At 41.7% G+C, this 21,398-nt stretch overlaps 1 protein-coding gene across 1 annotated transcript in view; it reads right to left on the reverse strand.

Moving 5' to 3' along the window:
* The window catches only part of PLCXD3 (phosphatidylinositol specific phospholipase C X domain containing 3), a 220,952-nt gene extending 199,986 nt beyond the window's left edge, over nt 1–20,966 (reverse strand). Inside the window, exon 1 of the mRNA XM_002714000.5 lies at nt 20,614–20,966. Coding sequence (XP_002714046.1) covers nt 20,614–20,716 — 103 coding nt within the window. The 5' untranslated portion in view covers nt 20,717–20,966. The remainder of the gene's footprint in view (nt 1–20,613) is intronic.
* Between the last annotated feature and the right edge of the window lie 432 nt (nt 20,967–21,398).

The raw sequence follows: 21,398 nt of genomic DNA on the forward strand, positions 1-21,398 counted from the left end.
TAATTCAGATATATGAGTTAAAATACAAAAATGTAAAAATTATACCTGTAAAATATGTTAATAGATACAAAACAAATATTTAATTTGTGGGCTTAATAATATCAAATTGTGAGAGGCATACATGAAAATAGTTATTGCATATGATTGAAGTTATCAATTCAAAATTGTTATGCTTCATGGTAACCATTATAAAGTCTATAGAAGTTATACACACACACAAATATACTCTCTCTCTCTCTCTCTCTTAGAGGAAAGTGAAAAAGGAATCAAAGCATGTCACCACAAATCTAAATAAAACTGATGGGAAGCTAGAGAGAGTGGAAAAGAGTGACTAAAGAGCTATAAGCCAGAAAGAGAACAAGTAATAAAATGCCAAAAAAAGTCCCTACCAAAAATTATTTTAAATGTAAATTAATTAAGCTCATCAACCAAAAGATATAGAACATATTGATGGATAAAAACCTAGATCAAACTATATGTTGTCTACAAGATACTCACTTTAGATTTAAGAAAATGCATAGGCTGAAAGTTTTTTTTTTTTTTTTTAAGATTTATTCATTAATTTGAAAGGCAGAGTTACACAGAGAAAGGGAGAGACAGATAGGGAGAGATCTTCCATCCACTGGCCAGGCTGAAGCCAGGAGCCCAAAACTCCATTGGGGTCTCCCACAGGGTGGCAGGGGCCCAAGTACCTGGGTCATCTTTTGCTGCTTTCCCAGCACATTAACAGAGAACTGTTGGTTTGGAAGTGAAGGAACCAGGGCTTGAGATAATGATCACATGAGCTGCCACCATCACAGGCAGCATAGACTGAAAATTTAACACTGGAAAAATATATTCCGAACAAATGGTGGAAATGTTTATATCAGACAAATTATATTATTATATTATAGATTATATTTTATTACATACAAATTATAGTAGTATATCTCTGAGAAAGAGTAACAATATTTATATCAGAAAACCTGGACTTTAAGGCAAAAACTATAACAAGAGACACAGAAGTAAAATCACCAGGGATTTATAATAATTAAAAATAGATGCGTACCCTGTAATGAAACACCCAAATATGTGAAGCAAATAATCACAGAATTGAAGGCAGAAATAAACAACATACAATAACAGTACAAATTGAGTGTTCCTCACTCAGAATTCTTAGGATGATAACTACTTAAATGTTTAGAGGCTTTTTTTTTATTTTTTAGATTTTGGAATATTTGCATAGTCTTTACCAGTTTAGCATCCCCAGTTCAAACAGATGAGATTCAAAATGATCTGAATCGTTTCTCAGCCTTTTGGGTAAGATCCAAGTGATCTGAAATCTGAAACCTTTTGAGCATAAGGTATGTGCTCAAAGGCTTCCAGATACTGAAACATTTTAGATTTATATTTTCAGATTAGGGAATCTCAGCCTGTAAGAGATTTCGTGTCCCACATTCAAAAATGGATATATCATCTGGAAAGAAAATCAGTAAGAAAATATTAGATTTGAACTACACGTTAGATCAAATGAATCTAGCAGACACATATAGAACACTCCACCCAGCAAAAGCACAGTAAACATTCTTCTCATGTACACATGGGATATTTCCCCAAATAGTTCATACATTAAGTTTCAACAAATTTAAGACTGAAATCACACCAAGTATCATCTCTAACAACAATAGCATGAAACAAGATATCAGTAGCAGAAGGAAAATTGAAAAATTTGCAAATATGTGGAAGTAAAACAATACTTGAAATATATATAAAATCATGCATATTTATGAGATACCATGTGATATTTTAATATATGTATACATTATGTAATGTACAGAGTTAATATATTTATATCTTCAAGCATTTAACAACCCTCTGCAGTTTTAATGTCCCAAATCCTACCTTCTAGTTTTTTTCTTTTTATAAAGAAATCAACATTTTACTATATATATTCACTCTTCTGTAGAATAGAACTCCAGAACTTTTTACTCCTATCTAGTTATAACTCAGTTCCCACTAGCCAACATTTCCTCCTCCTCTTCCCTCCCTAGACAATGGTCACCCTCATTATGATTTTGACTTCCATGGGATCACCTTGTTTTTTTCAGATTCCACGTATGAGTGAAATCATATGATATTTCTCTTGCTGTACTTGGCTGCTTCACTTAACATAATGACTTCCAGTTCCACTCATGCTGTTGTGACTGACACGGTCTCATATTGTTTTATGACTGAATAGTAATGCATTGTGTATATGCACCATATTTTCTTTACTCATTTATCAGTGGGTAAAGACAGGTAAACAGCAAATTTTTGAACAGCCAGTAGGTCAAAGAAGACTTGATAAAAATAAAAATTAGAATAAAAACAATATATACTAAAATGTGGGATTTGTCAAAAGCAGTACTAAGAAGAAAGTTTAGGGGCTGGCACTGTGGCACAGTGGGTTAAAGCCAGGACCTGCAGCACCAACATCCCTTATGGACACTGGTTTAAGTCCCAGCTGCTCCACTTCCAACCCCACTCCCCACTAATGCTTCTGGGAAAGCAGCATGAATAGCCAAAATCCTTGGGCCCCTGCACCCATGTAGGAGGCTGGAAAAAGCTCCTAGTTCCTGCTTCAGCTTGGCTCAGCCCTGGTCATTGCAGGCATTTGAAGAACAAACCAGCAGATGGGAGATCTCTCTCTTACTCTCCTTATCTCTCTCTGTAATTCTGCCTTTAAAATAAATAAATACATCTTTAAAAAAAAAAAGAAGAAGAAAACTTACTTTCTTACCTCAAATAAGTAAAATCAGAAACAAAAGAAATGACATTACAATTGATGCTGCAGAAAGAGAAAAGATCATAAAATACTATTATAAGCAATTATATGCCAACAAAAGGGATCATTTAGAAGTAATTAGAAACCTGTCAACAAAGTTCCAGAACAAGATGCCTCCACAGGTGAATTCAACAAAATATTTAACATAAAATTAATGCTACTGCAGCCTCAGAATCAACCCTTGGGGCATTCGGATCTGGCTAAAAGGCCCATGAGAGTCTCACAGGCATGGAAAGCCATGACATGGTGGCAAAAACAACCTAAATGAAAGATCCTGGTGAACAAGACCCCAGCGGAAAGAACAGGCCATCAAGGAGGGAGGCGCCTTTCTCTGAAAGGAGGAAGGAACCTCCACTGTGATATGGCCTTGACTAAACAAGTTCAGAGTTGGTGAACTCAAGGGGCTTCCATAGCCTAGACAGCTCATAGCAAGAGCCTCGGGTGATTGCTGACGTCATAAATAAGAGTGCCAATTGTTAAATCAACAACAGGAATCACTGGGCACATGCTCCTCACATAGGATCTCTGTTCTTAATGTGTTTTACTATGAAACTTAAAGACAACACTACTAGTCAAATAATACCCTATACCTTGTGCGGTTGTGTGAGTGCAGCCTGTTGAAATCCTTGCTTAGTGTATACTAAGTTGATCTTCAGTATATGAAGGTAATTGAAAATGAAACTCAATGAAGGGCGGGATGGGAGAGGGAGTGGGAGAGGGGAGGGCCGCAGGAGGGAAGGAGGTTGTGGGGGGGAGCCACAATAAAACAAAAGTTGCACTTTGTAAATTCACATTTATTAAATAAAAAAATTAATGCTAATTTTCTTAAAGTCTTCCAAAAAATTGAAGAAAAGTGAATGTCGCTCCCCCTCTTCATGGAGGAACGACACAGGACCCTGCGCTGTTCTTTTGTCTGCTCGGCCCTCCCCGGGTTTGCTGCTGGTTCTTCCCAGGTTGACTACCAACCCTTCCACCTCCGTGAAAGGGCAGTTCCCCCTAACCACTTTCCCCACTTCCGCGGGGGAGCAGCACACCGCCAGCCGGCTCTCCCGGGGGCTGCACAGGTGTTCCCCGTAGATGTTCCCCTTAGATGTTCCTGGTGCATGTTGTCTCTCTCCTCATTTATAGTCCTCTTCCGCCAATCCCAACTCGGCTGCCCACATGCTGAGTACGCTGCTCTCCTCCAATCAGGAGCAGGATCAGCTCCTGGAGGTCATCACTCAAGTTGGCAAGAGGCAGCTTCGTAGAAGCTGTTTCCTCCTCTCCCAGCGCCATATTGTGGGAGAGCAGATGCGTAGAATAAGTCTTAATTCCAGTAACTTAGTCTAGTCCGAGTTGCTCCCCACAAGTGAACCCTTACAAACTCACTTTACAAGATCAGCATTACCCTAATACCAAAGGCAGAGAAAGACTCTGAGAAAAGAACTCACAGGTCAATATCTCTGATGAACATAAATTCAAAATTTTCAACAAATCCTAGCAAACTGAATTTGACATCACAATAAAAAGAATCATTCATCATGATCAAATGAAATAATCCTAGTAAGCAAGGATGGTTCAACATTTGGAAATCAATTAACGTGACATACCACATTTACAAAACAAAGCATTAAAAAAATCACATGATCACACCATAAGATGTGAAAAAATTCTGTGACAAAACTCAGCATTTTTTAATGATTACAAACTCTCAACAAAGTAGCTATAAAAGGATGTACTTCAACACAATAAAGGATATTTATGACAAGCCCATAATAATATTCAAAGTAACATTTGAAAATGTTTCTTGTAAGATTGGGAACAAGCAAGGATGGTCACTCTTGCAACTTCTATTCAACAGAGTACTCTAAGTGTTAGCCAGAGAAATTAGGTAGGAATAAAGAAATAAAAGGAATTCAAATAGGAAAAAGAGAAGTAAAACTACATCTGTTTGAAGATGACATGAACCAATTATGCAAAATAAACTTGTTATGATTAAACAAATTCAGGAAAGGTGAAGAATATAAAATCAATTTGCAAAAATCAGTTGTGTTTTTACACAATAACAGTGAACAATCAAAATGATAATTAAGCAAGCAATTCCAAACATAATACAGTCAAAAGAGCAAAATATTTAGGAATAAGCTTAATAATAAAGGAGGCAAACCACTTACACACTGAAAATTATATAACATTGCAGAAAGAAATTAAAGAAACAAACAAATGGAAAGACATAATATGTTCATGACTGGAATACTTAATATTGTTCAAAAGTTTCTACTATTGAAAGTGATGTACAGATTCAATGCAGTCCTGAAAAATCTCATGGCATATTTTGCAGATATAGAAAAATAGAAAAATTCATATAGAACCAATTAGACTGCAAAGAGTCAATGCAATCTCTAAAAAGACCAAACCTAGGGACACAACCTTTCCTGATTTCAAAACATACTACAAAGCATAGTAATGAAAATAGCATGGTACTGACATAAATGCAGATATATAGACCAATGAAAGATGGTAGCCACCCTCTCAAATAAATCCACACATACACTGCTAATTCATCTACCACATGAGTACCCAAAGTACACAGTTGGTAGACTTTGCAACAAATGATGTTGAGAAAACTGGATATCCACTTTCAAAAGAATGAAATTCAACACTTATCTTAAAACACATACACACATACAAATCAACTTAAAACAAATGATCCAAAACTATAAAACTTCTAGGATGAAAACATTGAGAAAAAATTTTGTGAAATTGGGCTTTGGAATGATTTTTTGGGTATGACACAAATGCGTAAGTAGACAAGTAGGTTATGTCTAATTAAAAGGTTCTGTGCAGCAAAGGAAATAACCAACAGAGCAAAAAGGAAACCTATGGAATGGAAGAAAATAATTTCAAATTGCATATATGATAAGGGGTTAATTTCCAAAATACATAGGAATTCCTATGATATAAAATAAAATAATAATAATAATAATAATAACCAGTTTAAAAGCTGGGGAAAGAACTAGAACAGATATTTCTATAAGGAATATGAGATGGCTAAGAAGCATATGAAGAGGTACTCAAAATTACTAATCAATCTAGAAGTTAAAATTAGAGTGATATATCACTTTATACCTGTTAGGATCATTTCACACCTGTTAACATGACTATTATCAAAACTACAGAATATACTAAGTGTTCTAAGGATATGGAGATATTGGAGTCTTTGCACACTGTTGGTGAGAATGTAAAATGGTACAACCTTTATGAAGAACAGTATGAAGTTTTCTCAAAAATTTAAAAATAGAACTACCATACAACCCAGCATTCTCACTTTGATGTATTTTTCCAAAAACAATTGAAATAAAGATCTTGAATCAGGATCTGCATGTTCACGTTTACTGCAGCATTGTGTGCAAACTAAATGTCCATCTATGGATCACAATGAGTGGAGAGATACAGAAAATGTGATATATACATAAACACCGGACTATTCTTCATTCATAAAAAGAAGGAAAACCAGGATTCTTCTCACCAAGATGTCACCAAGGACAAAAAAAGAAAGCCATATCCCTCCCAAAGTCAAAGCAAAGGACTTGAAGGTCAAGAAGACAGTACTAAAAGTCCATAGCCGCTCACAAAAATATAAAAAATCTTCATGCCATGCACCTTATTGACTGAAGATATTGGGACTCTAGAGGCAGTCCAAAAATCCTCAGCTGAGCAAGCCTGACCCAAGAGAAAAAAGCTCAACCACATGATAATGTTAAGTTCCCCCGGTCATTGAGTTTTCCATGAAGAAGATAGAAAACATCAACACCTGTTCAAAGAAGGCATGAATGAGCTCTAGGACACTGATAGCATTAAGGCAATACCCTGATCATATATGTTGGAGAGAATAATATTTATGCTTTCTTGTCTCATTATTGTGGGGAGCAACTCAGACTAGACTGTTACTCGAATTAAGACTTATTCTATGCATCTGCTCTCCCACAATATGGTGCTGGGAGAGGAGGAAACAGCTTCTACACAGCTGCCTCCAGTTCAACCAATAAACAGCAGGACCTGCTCCTGATTGGAGGAGAGCAGCGTACTCGGCATGTGGGTAGCAGAGTTGGGATTGGTGGAAGAGGACTATAAAGGAGGAGAGAGACAACACGCACCGGGAACATCTATCTGAAGGAACACCTGTGCAGCCCCCGAGAGAGCCGGCCGGCGGTGTGCCGCTCCCCTGCGGAAGTGGGGAAAGTGGCAGGGGGCCCGCCCCTCCACGGAGGTGGAGGGACGGTAGCCAACCCGGGAAGAACCAGCAGCAAACCCGGGGAGGGCCGAGCAGACGAAAGAACAACACAGGGTCCTGTGTCGTTCCTCCACGAAGAGGGGGAGCGACATAATGGTGCCATGACTCGGATAGGAAACCTAGGCAGGGTTTAGTGTCGTTCCTCCATGAAGAGGGGGAGCGACATAATGGTGCCGTGACTCGGATAGGAAACCTAGGAGGGAAGAAGCGGGAAGAAGTGGGAAAATACCGGCGAGAGAGACTAGCAAAGAGCCTAGGGAAAAGCCGGACGGAAAAGGTGCCGGAAGAAGCTATTGAAAGCCTAGGCATAGACTCGGATACGGACTGTGGGAAAGAAGTTAGGATTGGACATTAGGATTGAAAGCGAAAGTGGAAGCTGGGAGAAATCTCTAAGGTCAAAAGTGAAAGTGAAACCTAGAAGAAACTTAGACTTGGATACGGACTGTGGGGAGAGGCCAGGAGAAATGAGAGGGGAATATTGTTGGAAGAAAAGTTAGGAAACATACCAGGTAGAGAAAAATATGCTAGGGAGGATGAAGCTGCGGGGGCAGGCTGAGGCGGAGACGAAAGCTAGCTTGGGATTCGTCAAGTCAGCCCGGGGAGCAAAAGGTGTAAATCTAAACCAGAGGCGGAGACGTGTAAGCCAGGTTGGAATCCGTCAGATTAGCCCAGGGAGCAAAAGACAGGAAGCCAAACCGAAAGGCGCAGACATGAGCTAGGTTGAATTTGCCAGGTTAGCCCGGGGAACTTAGACTGAATACCGGTGGCGGAAACATGAGCTAGGCTGTGTGACTCGCGGAAGCCGCCGCGCGCAGAGAGAGCACGTGGGGCACGAATAGATAGGGAATGTGGGGCCATGGTGCGGGCGTGAAGGGCGCAGAGACCGCGAAGCCACGCAGAGCCGGGAAGCCGCCGCAGGGCAGGCCCCAGGAAGCCGCGCAGATGAGAGAAATGTGGGCTGAAGCCGCGCGAAGCCGGGGAGCCGCTGCGGGGCGAGGGGCCGAGAAGCAGCCTCAGGGCAGGTGCCGGGAAGCCGCGGGGATAAGAGAAACAGAAGTTTAGAAGTAAAAGGAGAGAAATAGGAATGCTGGCAGATAGAAGTAAAATAAGAGAAATAGGAATGCCCGGAGATAGAGAAATAGAGAAAAATAAGGCCTCCCCACAACACAGCAATAAGAGAGCTTGGATTCGGTCTGCCTGATTAATAAGACGATAAGCACCTGTGGGCGGCTGCAGGTCACCGAAGACAGGCACCTTATCAACACTAATAAGTCTCCCCACAAGACGGCAGTGAGAGGGCTTGGATTCAGTTTGCCTGATTGGTAGGGCTTGTAAGCACCTGCAGGCAGTTCTAGCAGAGTAGAGCATGCGCTGCAGGGCACCGAACACAGGCACGCATCAGCACCTAAAAACCTCCTCACAACATGGCGAAGAGAGGACCCGGATTCGGTTTGCCTGATTGGTAGGGCTTGTAAGCACCTGTGGGCAACTCCAGCAAGCAGAGCAGAGTGTGTGCCACGGGGCACCGAAGACAGGCGCGTATCAACGCCAAAAAATAAAAAGAAAGGGGGAATTGTGGGGAGCAACTCGGACTAGACTGTTACTCGAATTAAGACTTATTCTATGCATCTGCTCTCCCACAATATGGTGCTGGGAGAGGAGGAAACAGCTTCTACACAGCTGTCTCCAGTTCAACCAATAAACAGCAGGACCTGCTCCTGATTGGAGGAGAGCAGCGTACTCGGCATGTGGGTAGCAGAGTTGGGATTGGTGGAAGAGGACTATAAAGGAGGAGAGAGACAACATGCACCGGGAACATCTATCTGAAGGAACACCTGTGCAGCCCCTGAGAGAGCCGGCCGGCGGTGTGCCGCTCCCCTGCGGAAGTGGGGAAAGTGGCAGGGGGCCCGCCCCTCCACGGAGGTGGAGGGACGGTAGCCAACCCGGGAAGAACCAGCAGCAAACCCGGGGAGGGCCGAGCAGACAAAAGAACAGCGCAGGGTCCTGTGTCGTTCCTCCACGAAGACGGGGAGCGACATAATGGTGCCGTGACTCGGAATTGAAGCCTAGGCAGGGTTTAGTGTCGTTCCTCCGTGAAGAGGGGAGCAACAATTATGATACTTTGGATGTTACTAACAAAATAGGGATAATCTAAACTGAATCTAGCTGCTAATTCTAAATATATATATATTTTTTTCTTTTAAAAAAGATTTATTTATTTATTTTAAAGGCAGAGTTACAGAGAGGTAGAGGCAGAAAGAGAGAGAGAGGCCTTCTATCTGCTGCTCACTCCCCAGATGGCCCCAGTAGCTGGAGCTGCACCGATCCAAAGCCAGGGGCCAGGAGCTTCTTCCAGGTCTCCCATGCAAGTTCAGGGGCCCAACGACTTGGGCCATCTTCCATGGCTTTCCCAGGCTGTAGCAGAGAGCTAGATCAGAAGTGAAGCAGCCAGGACATGAACCAGCACCCATATGGGATGCCAGTACTGCAGGTGGCAGCTTTATCCACTAAGCCTGAGTGCCAGCCCCTATATATATATATATATATAGGGGCTTAAAATGGAGGAGGCTGGGAATTTAGCCTTCGAGTTTACACAGGAGTTAAGAAGCCCACACCCCATATAAGCGTGCCTGGATTCAATACTCAGCTCAGGCTCTGAATTCTAGCTTCTTGCTAATGCAGACTCTATGGGGAAAGTAGTGATGGCTCAAGTAGCTGGGTTCCTACCACCTAAGTAGGTAACCTGGGTTGAGTTCCCAGTTCTCAGCTTGGGCATTTGTGGGCATTTTGGAAGTGACCTCTGTCTCTCTATATATGTCTCACTGTTTATCAAATAAATGAAAAATTTTTTAAAAGGAACAAGGAAATCCTGCCATATGCTGCAACATGGATAACCCTTGAAGACATTATGCTAAGGACAAATACTGCATGATTCCACTTATATGAAACATCTAAAGTAGTCAAACTCATCAAATAAAAAATGGAATGGTAGTTCCCAAAGACTGTTGGTGAGGGAGAAATGGGGAAAGTTTCTGGCCAATGGATGCTAAGTTTTAGTCATGCAAGATGAAACAATTGCGGACATCTTCCATACATCATTGTAATTAAAGCAAGTAATATCATATTGTATATTTTAAAAATTGTTAAGAGGGCGAATATCAAGCTCTGTGCTTTTACCACAATAAAAGTAACAAAGTGGGGTAGGAAGCCAAAGGAAGAATATGTTTCAAGAACTGTGGTGAGGTAAACACATCAAATGCTGTCAAAAGATCAAATAATGTGATAGAGAATTAATCATTAGCTTTGGTTGAGTATAGAGCATTGGCAACCATGACAAGAATAATTTTTGTGCTGTAGTTGGGAAATAATGTGATTAGCATGGAATAGGAAGAGAAAGAGAAAGAACAACCTGAAGACAGGCTATTTCTACCAGTCTCAGAGAAATAGTATAGTGGATGGAAAGGCAGGTGTAGTATCAAAGGAGCATTTTTAAAGAGGACATTATTGACATGTGTGTGCAAATTGGAATGATCTCACAGAGACAGAGAAAACTAATGATGGAGAGAGTAGATAAATTAAGGAGGAGCCTGAGGATATTTAAGTTTTGGGATTAGAACACAAATAGCAAAGTTGAACTTAGGTAGAAGCAGGTATATGCCTTTCTCTTATCTAAAGGAACTGCAAAGTATACATAAATAGATACAAGTGCATTGGTGGATTCAATGGTTGGAAAATGAGGACACTCCTGTCTGCTTGCATTTATGATTTTCTGTAAGAGGTGAGGTATTAATTCAGGCAAGGTATGAATAAGATATTGATTTCAGAATCAAGAATAGAAATTGCCATCCCAGAAAGTAGGAAAATGAATTTACTAAGAAAGTGTAATAAGACTCTTTTTCAATAATTTATATCCATAACAAAGGAAAGAATCAATAGAGTGAAGAGACATCCAATAGAATGGGAAAAAACATTTACAAACCAGCTGACAAAGGATTAACACCTGAAATATACCAGCAACTTAAAAAAAAAAACAACAATAAGAAAACAACCAATCTAGTTGAGAAATGGGCAAAGGACTTCAATAGACAGTTCTCAAAGGTAGAAATACAAATGGCCAACAAATATATTTTTAAAATGTTCAACATCACTAGCCATCAGAAAAATATAAATTAAAACCATAATTAGATAGCACATCACCCCTGTCAGAATGGCTAAAATCCAAAACACAGAAAATAAAAAATGCTGGTGAGAATGTGGACAAAGGGGAACACTTATATACTGTTGGTGGAAATGTAAATTAGTGCAGCTACTGGGAAAAACAGTACGGAGCTTTCTTTAAAAATTAGAAAGAGACTTGCCATATGAGCCAGCAATCCTGCTACTGGGAATATATATCCAAAAGACTTGAACACAATGTATCAAAGAGATACCTTCACCGCCATGTTTATAGCAGCACTGTTCACAATAGCCAAAATTTGGAATCAACCAAGGTGTCCATAATCAGATGAATGGAAAAAGAAAATGTGGTATATATACACAATGGAATTTTATTCAGCTATAAAAAAGAACGAAATCTACCATTTGCAGTACATTGGATGCAACTGAAGGACATCATGTTGAGTAAAATAAACCAAACCCAGAAAGAGGAACACCTCATGTTCTCCCTTATATGTGGACGTTAAAATTAAAAAAAAAAAGAAAAGAAATGGCTGTATCAGTGTTGTGCAAATACAGTTTTGTAAAACTGTATTTTATACCTTTGTCAAACCACTGATTAGGAATGTTATACTACCATAGTTTTAGTGACCTGTCATTACTTTAAGATTTACTGTATATGGGTGAAATGATTTTTCCTTTCAGTTATTATTTATAGTCATTGTCTATATTCCCCCTAAACTAAGGTCTTTTGCTTTATACTTGTTAAACTTCTTATTCAGTGAAATATTAATCCTTCTTACTGACACATAAATTGAAAGCATGTTATCTTGAAAACTAAAAAAAGACAGAAAGGGAGAAGGAAGGAGGGGGAAGGGAGAGAGAGAGAGAGAGGAAGGGAATATTATTATATTCTTAGAATTGTATCTTCAAACCACATTGAATCTGTTAAAAACTATTAACAATTAAAATAAAACAATAAAAAACAAATTTCTAATGAGTTCAATTTTTCAACCTGTATAAATTTTCTCCAATAATGTTTATTACTAATGTTTTCTAGGATCAGAATTGATGAAAAGTTAAGTTTAACTGAGTTGAGGTTTTCAAAGTAAGTAGAATAAGAAACAGTGAGACAAGAGAATTAAGGGCATCTCCCAGGGTGTGACTCTAATGCTAGATGAAGGAATTTGACCTGAAAATCATGCTGGGGATGAATACTCAACAAAACCCCATACTTTGCAACCTTCCTCGCTAGCAGGATATTTATGCCCCACTAACCACCATTTTGCTTGAGAAAGGCTTAGGTTAGGTCATGGCAGAAATGTGTTTAGAGCTAACTGCATTGAAGCAGCTCTGTTCCTCTTTTCAGGACTTCACATGGCGACAAGGGTATCTGGCATGGAATATGAATTGAGATAGGTTCATCATTTGCCTGTTAACACTCCTTTAATGTATCTTCATCTTCACCATCCAGAAATATAGAGGGGACCTCCAAAAAAGCTTAGCAGGAAACTAAGATTACCATTCATCATAGCCCACTCTGCTCCATGAACTAATTCTCCACATGAATTGAGGAGCATTACTACATTTTATGATGTTGACTAAGGACAAACACAACTGCTTCATAAAAATTAGCTCACAGGAAGAACTCTTCGTTGTAAAACATAATATTAGCTGGCATTTGAGATAGAATAGTGGAAGAGCTGTCTACTCCCAGGATCTTTATTGAAATATAGGAACATAACACGAGCATATCTAGCAAATCCATGGGCCATCTGTTGCAGTGCCCGATCCCCAGAGGTGACTAACCCTGGCTGCTTCTCAGGAATATTTAACCATTGCCTCCTGTCCTTCTCTTTCTGAACCATCTTCCTCCCCTACGAGAGCATAATAAACACATATGGTGCTGGAGAAAGCTTCTGGCAGCAGATTCCATCTGAACCTTGTGAACTTTTTCTCTCACTTTTCCCTTCCTTCTAGAATATACGATTTAGACACTTTTCTGGTCCAGTCTGTGGATACTCATCCAAACCAGGAGAAACAAGAAGACACACAAACTTCTTGAGGGCATTAAATCCCACAACTACATTTAGGAGTTCCTTGAGTGCACATCCATCATGATGGCATGTTCACTGAAGTTCAAAAATGAATGCTTGTGGACAACAGGCATCCCCGCTGGTAATAACAAGCAAATTTTTCAGGAAACAGAGCTTATCCTTTTAAGCAACAAGAATTAAAATGTGTGCATATGTATGCATGTGTGTATATATGTGTTTGATTATACCTTTTCTTAAGTGGTCAGAAAACATAAATTAATAAAATGTCTGGAGAAATTTTGATTATGTCAGATTATTTGACTTTATTTACATTATATCAAGCTGCCCAGTAGAAATAAAAATGGACCCTAGAAGTATTCCTACTTGAGGCTGGTCTAGAGGAATGAGTAGGTTGTACCCACTATGGGTTTACTTATAGGAAAAATCAAGAAACATTCTGAAAAAAAAAATTATGTCCAGAAAAAGTTGACACACACACAAAGCAAACCAACACTGAATAATGTTGAGTATAGAATAAAATCCACCCCTAATATTATCATATGTTCAATTTTACAGCTCAAAACTACTCAAACTACTCCCAGAACATGGGAGCACAGCAAACCAATCAATAAAATACAGGGAAAATGATGGAAAATTTGGGCACACCTGGCACTCATGACTTCAGCAGTGATGGCAGAAAGAGACACTATAGAAGCTGGAATCAGAAGCTTCCAAAATGGGCACCTACCTCTGGGAGGCTTTGAGAGTTGTTAGACATTAATATCCTCAATGTTGGGCCTCTTTAGCACAGCACAGGCTCTGGTAGAACTACACTCAGTGGTCACATTTGGGGCATAAAACTGTGGAGGCACAGCTCTTCTACAATGCAAAGCAGCAAACTTAACAACTCCCCAAAGTTTCTCCCAAACAGGAAAGAAAGAAAACATCAGATACTCTGGAGTATCCCTGAAAGACTGACTTAAAAGCCATACCTAAGAGATTTCTAGAATATTTGGAAATCCAATAAGGAGATATTTGGTAGGACTAGAAACTACTGACAATTATTTTGGCTTTGACCTTTTTTTTTGATGGTTATATGCTTTTGTTAGTCTTCCCCTGCAAATCTTTCCTATTGTTATTGCTGACACATGGCACTTAACAGTCTTCTTCTTTATAATTTATTCTCTCTATTCTGAGTGGAGCTGGGAGCTGGGAGCTCAGTCCGTGTCTCACATGTAGGTGGATGGCAGGACCCCAAGCACGTGAGTTATCACTATTGTCCCCCAGGTCAATTGCCCCCTCACCCATGAGGTCAGAATTAAATAAGATAAAATAAACTTTGGGTGAGCCACGATAAATTTCCATGAGTGAAGTGCATCTTAACATATAAAGATTGTGGTGTGCATTGGAGGGGTATGTGTGTCTGTGTATAGTTTAACCATTTAGAACATTATGTCAAACAACTGAAGTGACTCTTAACTACATTTATGCATGAATCCACATACACCATGCTCCAAATAAATGAGCTGTGGCTTATAAATACAAACAAGATTTCTATCAAAAAATACTTTGCTGGTACAAGCATTTGACCCAGTGGTTGAAACAGCATTTGAGATGCCCATGGCCCATATCAGGTTGCCTGTATTCAATAGTTGACTCTGATCCTGGCTTCCTGCTGGTGTGGGACCTGGGGGGCAATAGTGATAACTCGTACTTGGGGTCCTGCCATCCACCTACATGTGAGACACGGACTGAGCTCCCAGCTCCCAGCTCCACTCAGCCCTATTCAAGGAACACTGAGGATATCTGAAGAGTAGAACAGCAAATGGGAGCTCCCTGCCTGCCTGTCTCTGCCTCTCAAACCAATAAAATAAAATAACACAAACAAATTTACTTTGCTTTTGATGATTTTCTGATGCTGATCACCAATACATTTTGCATTCATGATGCTAGTTTTATTCAAGAGCAATATTGAAAAGCTCAAGCTTACAGATAAATTGAATCAACCCGTAACTTATAAATATAACAAAAGAAGTTGGGTATGTGTGAAAGCAAGGGTAAGTCCAAATGGACAAAGAACCAACATTGGGCTGTTTCCTAAATTGGCATTAGTGTCCACTAACCTCACCAAATGGGCTGGTTTTAAGTACCATTGATGGCTGTTATCCATGAACAGCAGGATTTTAAGGAAATGAGGGGAAAGGTTTTACATTTATGACAGTGACCTAATTCGAACAGTTAAGTAGCAATTAAAACACATTTATTGCTCCAGGTGCATGATGAACTGTGATGTCGATTATCAGAAATGTTCTCAATCTGGGCCATTAGTGTTAAGTCAAATATGGGGTTCTGGCTTTCAGTCTGATTGCCGATTTGAACACAAGTGTACTATACCACCAATAGACTATACCACCCAATAGAAAGAGCCTCATGAAAAGATGTATATTTAAATGTGGCTCTGACTGCCCCTTAGAGATACCCTAAAGCAGTGTTCCTCACACTCAAACTGTGTATATAAATCACTACACATCTTGTTAGATGAAAATTTGATTCCATAAATGTGAGGGATGGATCTGAGATGCTGCATTTCTACTAAGCTCCTGTGGACATGTCTGCTGCCAATCCTTTGATCATCTTTGAGGAGCAAAACCTTAGAAGATTATTGATAAACATGTGAAAAACACAGGTATGCATGTGAAACCACTTTGGGTATTCAATTTGAGTCATCAAGAAAAAGTCCTAGTTAAACAATTTATGTTCCATGTATTCTTCAATTTTTCCTTGTTAGCAAAACCCAAAGCAAAACTTGGAATTGGAAAGACAACCTATGAAAGATATTCATCCTAAATAATTTTGTTGCTTTTTGATTGCCTTGAAAGATTAACTTCTCTATAGCTATCCTAACCAAAATGATAAAAAAAAAAAAAAAGCTTTGGCAATTAGAGGACCCAGTCACAAATTCATCCTTTCAATTGTGTCAACTCAATTTAAATAAAAAGTAGATTGGAAAGAAAAGGAAAAAGACAACAGTTGACTCCAAGAAATCAAGAAAGAATCTCTATGAGTACAGAAATGAATAGCTCATGGGGTCGGCACTGTGGCTTAGCAGGTAAAGCCGCCACCTGCAGTCCTGGCATCCCATATGGGCACTGGTTCGAGTTCCAGCTGCTCCACTTCCATTCCCGCTCTCTGCTTTGGCTTGGGAAAGCAATGGAAGATGGCCCAAGTCCTTGGGCCCCTGCATCCCCGTGGGAAACCCAGAAGAAGCCCCTGGCTCCTGCCTTCAGATCAGTGCAGCTCTGGCCATTGAAGCCATCTGGGGAGTGAACCAGTAAGTGGAAGACCTCTCTCTCTCTCTCTCTCTCTCTCTCTCTCTCTGTAACTCTGCCTTTCAAATAAACAAATCTTTAAGAAGAAATGAACAGCTCATAAAGTAAATAGAAAAATACAGAAACCAGACTCGCATAAACACCTGGCTTTCCTAAAAATTGTTTTCCATTGGTGTTGGCATTTTCTAAAGGAAATTAAAACAATTACAGGTATAACAATCATTGGTGTATAAGTTATTTCTATGTTCCTTATTTAAGTACAATTGACAACTTCTTATTCAAGAAAATATACTTCTTTCAGGTTCCAGCCCCACAACATTTTGACCAATTTTTTCACTGCTGCATGGACACTTGGCTGCACTACATAAGATTTTCCTTACATATCAGAAAATGCATAGCAGCCCACTCCCTTGGGCTAAATCGTTCCTAATCCTGTAGATTTGCTACACAATGACCCCCATCAGGAACCCAGATTATCAACTCCATACTTATTGCCATGATGGGTCCTTTTATGTTACTTCTTCAATCAGTTCATGGAAGAGAAATTTAAAAATAAATTTGATGCCCCCAAATTTGAAATCCATGCATATTTTTTTCCTAAGACCTTCAGCAATGGGTCTGGACCCAGCAGAACTGTGTTTCAAAGATATCCAGGGTTCATCAGACTCATCCTTACCTGAATTTTATACTTTGCCTTCCCGTTTCAACCTCTGTCTGTTTGTAATGAGAGGGAGCATCATTAAAACCCAAAATGCCACTGTTAAGCAAATATGCGTGAATGAAAACTGAATTGGGTACCATCAAAGAAAGAAAGAAAGAAATGAGCAGACTGAAATTTGAATAACTGTCAACATGTTCTGGCCATGCCATTGCTTTGAAAAATAAATCAAAAACAAAACTACTAATACCAATTACTAACTTAATTCCTCAATCCCATCAATACCAGATCATGAGAGCATTTAATTGCAAAACAGCCATGAAAGACTGGATTCTGAAAGCATTCAAGATGCAGACATTTAAAAAATATTTAGAGGTGCCAGTGCTGGCATCGCAGTGGGGAATATCACACCAGTACACACTGTTCTTTGCTCCTGCTCTGGGAAATCTGGGTCAGGTGGCCCAGGTGGGTGGCATCATAATTGGGCAGTTCTTCACTCTCTACTTGCTTCACCTACAAAAACCAGAAGCTTTGAGGCTGACTGAGCAGCAGTTGCCCTCTACAGAGACACTTGTGTGGTGCACCAGGAGTGGGTTTAAATGGTGGAGATAATTGCTTAATTCAAGTTGTAGCAACTGGCCAAGTAAACACGTAGCAGCCAGGAAGCTATTAGCATGATTTTAAGGCAATTATTCCATTAGTGTTTAATAGTCTCCAATTAGTCTTCTCTATCAAAGTTTGAACTTCTTTTTTTTTTTTTTTTCCCAAAAAAACTCAGTGTTGAGTAAGGCAGAAAGGTGCCAAACCATTTTTATATGTCTGGTCCTATCAAACCTGCTTTATAGATTCACAGAAATATTTGGGATCATAGATTTGGCAAAATACTTTGTGCGGCTGTGTTTTTTTTTTTTTTTTTTTCCTTAGAAGTAGTGGGGTGAGAGTGTGAGATTTCGCAGGGGATCTTTCTAGCAGAGTTGAGCAAGCGATGGAAATTCTCACGATAGCCTATGCCTTCATCTTCATGGATCCTCTCTAACATCATCAGAATACCAGTCTCCAACCTCACATTTCCACTTTGTCCTAGGAAGAGAACAGGAAAATTGCCCTGTTCTATGACTTCTTAGATCCTTTTCTCCTCACTTAGGTTAGTATGAGGGAGCTTCAAAAATTCATAGAAAACACATATTATGAAAAACTGTGCATGGATTTCAAATTTTTTTGCACTAAAATAAACAACTTTTTATTCTGATTTTCCAAGAACTTTTGGAAGTACCCTCATACTTGTTGCTGCTGAATCATCCAGACAGAAATCCCAAAGCCTGCCCCTCCAAAAATTCCTAGGAAACCTTCCCTAGGAAGGCCTAAGTTAGGGGGTCAGACCTCTGAACTGATAGGTCATTTGCCTACACTAAGTTTCAAATTTTTCACTGATGAAGTGAAGATGATAATACCAGCACTATCTGCTTGCTGGGGCTTAGAGAAGGATGCTGTGAGCTGGGATACCGAACAGTGCTTTGCAGGTGGATTATAAACAGGTAAGGCAGATTCAGACATGGTGTCACACCATTCCTCAGAACGAGCGACGCCAGCTAAGGCTTTTCTTCTCTTGAGAGTCACCTGCCAAAGGCTGGCAACACAGCCCCTGCGCTTCTTACTTCCTGAACATTCCAAAAATGCTTGGGTGAGACCACATGGAAATAACTGTCTAAAAACTAAACAGAAATGAAAGAAGAAAAAGAATGGCAATGTCTATGGAAATGAGAGGGGGAATTTTGCCAACAAAGTTGTCTACTTTCTACTGCCTCCTTCAAAAGAGCAATCCCTAGGCTCACCCAGGGAGTCTGGTAAGTGCAGAGTGGAGAAGCTGGGGTGTTCTTTTCCTTGGAGAGCTCTGGGCCCTTAGGAAGCTATCTGCGCAAGAAGGGTAAGAGGAAACAACCACACTGGGGCCTGCTATCACAGGGCAGCCTGTGCCGGTCATAGCCGCCACACACACACCGTACCAACATTCCTGTTGGAGCCTCCTGGGATATTCAAGAGGACCATTGTCAAAAGAGCCCCCCTTTTGTGTTTTCTTGGGGAGTGGGAGGTATCGGGGTTTTCTTTCCTGTTTTGCTCAGAGGCTGAAAGGGGACCTGGATGGGGCAATGCCAGAGGAGGTAGACCAGAAGGTTTAACTTAATCACGCATATCAGCGAACAACCTGGCAGTAATTTGCCCTGCAGCTCCGACTTAGCAGGATCAGGTGTGTGCTCCCTCAGCCCATGTGCACTGACAAATTGGTAACGAAGTGTGGCCTTGTCCCCAGCTGTCAGCGTCGTAAACTGTCCGGAAACGACCCTCCCTCCTGACCCTCGTTCCTGGTCACCTGCGCTAGGGGCTGCTGCGCGCTCCCGCCGCAGAAACCTGCCCAGGTCTCCAGTCCAACTCGCGCGCGCCATGCTGAAGCCTCTGGATGTCTCCCACTCTTCCCCGCTTTGTCCGCGCTTTCCTCCTTCCAGGCTGTCTGCCCAGCGGCGCAATCCCTTTCTTTCTCCCTACTATTTTCCAGTTAATCCCACCCCTCTGTCGCTGCCTACGCAGGTTTCCCTTCGCGGCTTCGTTCGCTAGAAGCAGGTGCACAGTCCGCAGGGATTTGCTCTCCTGGCCCGAGCGCGATACGACGCTAACAAGCCCTGGGACCAGACTCCAGACGCTGGCCACTCGGCCAGGCCCTCCAGATCCACACCGAACAGGAAACTGCCCCTCGGCCCCTCGGCCCCCTTTAGCTCCTGGTCAAGGGCAGCGATCACACCTCCGCAGGTCCTTGAACTTTAATCACTTTTCCGGAGCGTTTTGTCTTGTTAAAGGAGACTGGGGACGAATATTAATGGTTCGGATAGGTTCGAACCTAGAATCTACCAGATCCGCTCAATTCCGCGCCAGGGATGGATTTAGGAGAGGTGCAGGCGCCAGAGACCAGCCCTAGGACACAGCCGGCACTGGTCGCGCACGGCCACCCCCAGACTCAGAAATCGCCCCCACCCCTCAAATCTGTAGGGCAAACCGTGGGAAGGGGCGCGAGGCGCTCTCCACTGCCTTAGCCCTGGGCACACAGCCAGTTTCAAAAGCCGGGGCCCGGGGAAGGGGGGGGGAGGGGGCAGTCACCTTGACTCCTGGAACCGGGGTCCCCAGAGATTTGGAAAACGCCCGGAAACCCGAGGCTACCCGGCACGCCTTGCCGGTCCGAGACCCAGCCCAGAGGCAGAGTTGCCCTCCCGCGGGCCCCGTGGCAAGTTACCACTTAGCGCAGAGAAAGCAGGGCGGGGCAGGTGCAGTGGGTGCCGCGCGCCGGGTAGCGGCAGCCTCCGCGCGCCTACCTGGGATGGCTAAATTGGTGAGGGGGATGCTGTGGATGCTCTCGGGCAGAGTTGCCATCCAGTCGGCGAATTTGAGCTCGTTTCTCCCCTGGGACGAGGCCATCGTGCCGGTCGGCGTGCGGCGCGCTGCTCCCCGCGCTCCTCCGGCAGGCTGACAGGCGGCTGCCGCTAATCCAATGTTTGCTCCAGCCCGCTGGAGTTTACACTCCGCTCTGCGCCACACCCACAGGATGGCGCAGACACATGCTAATTTTCATAATTATTCAAAACACCCCATGCTCCCCTAGTGCCTGCGCCTGACTCCGCTGGAGCTTGTGTTCCTGACGTCCGCGCTCAGCTTTCTCCGCTCTCTCCTCCCTCCAGACTCCCTCCCTCCAGTTTTACCCCTCCTAGGCGGCTCTGCCTCTCCTCGCCATTCTGCACGGTTCCTAGGCTTGTTGTTGTTGTTATTAATTAATTTATTTTTTTCTAAGTTGATTCCTCCAAGTGCTTTGTGTAAGGTCTCGCTGTGTCCTTTGGTGTGACTTCTGGTGCCAGGTGTAATAAAAACAGTTTGCCTAGAACCTAAATTGGTAGTGCACTTTGGGGGTGGTTTTACCTCCTGAGGACAGATTCTCATGCTGGCCTTCAAGACTTTGCATTCTTAAGAAAGGGCATTGCTTTCTGTGAACTGAGCCAGGTGAGATGTTACCTCTGGGTCCACCACCCTGCTGGAACAGAAGAGTGGTCTCTATTCAGCACCTGGGCTAATTTTTGGAAGTTTGGTGCCAGGAAAGGGCAGCGAA

The sequence above is a fragment of the Oryctolagus cuniculus genome, chromosome 14, assembly GCF_964237555.1.
Source record: "Oryctolagus cuniculus chromosome 14, mOryCun1.1, whole genome shotgun sequence".
Classification (NCBI taxonomy): Eukaryota; Metazoa; Chordata; class Mammalia; order Lagomorpha; family Leporidae; genus Oryctolagus; species Oryctolagus cuniculus.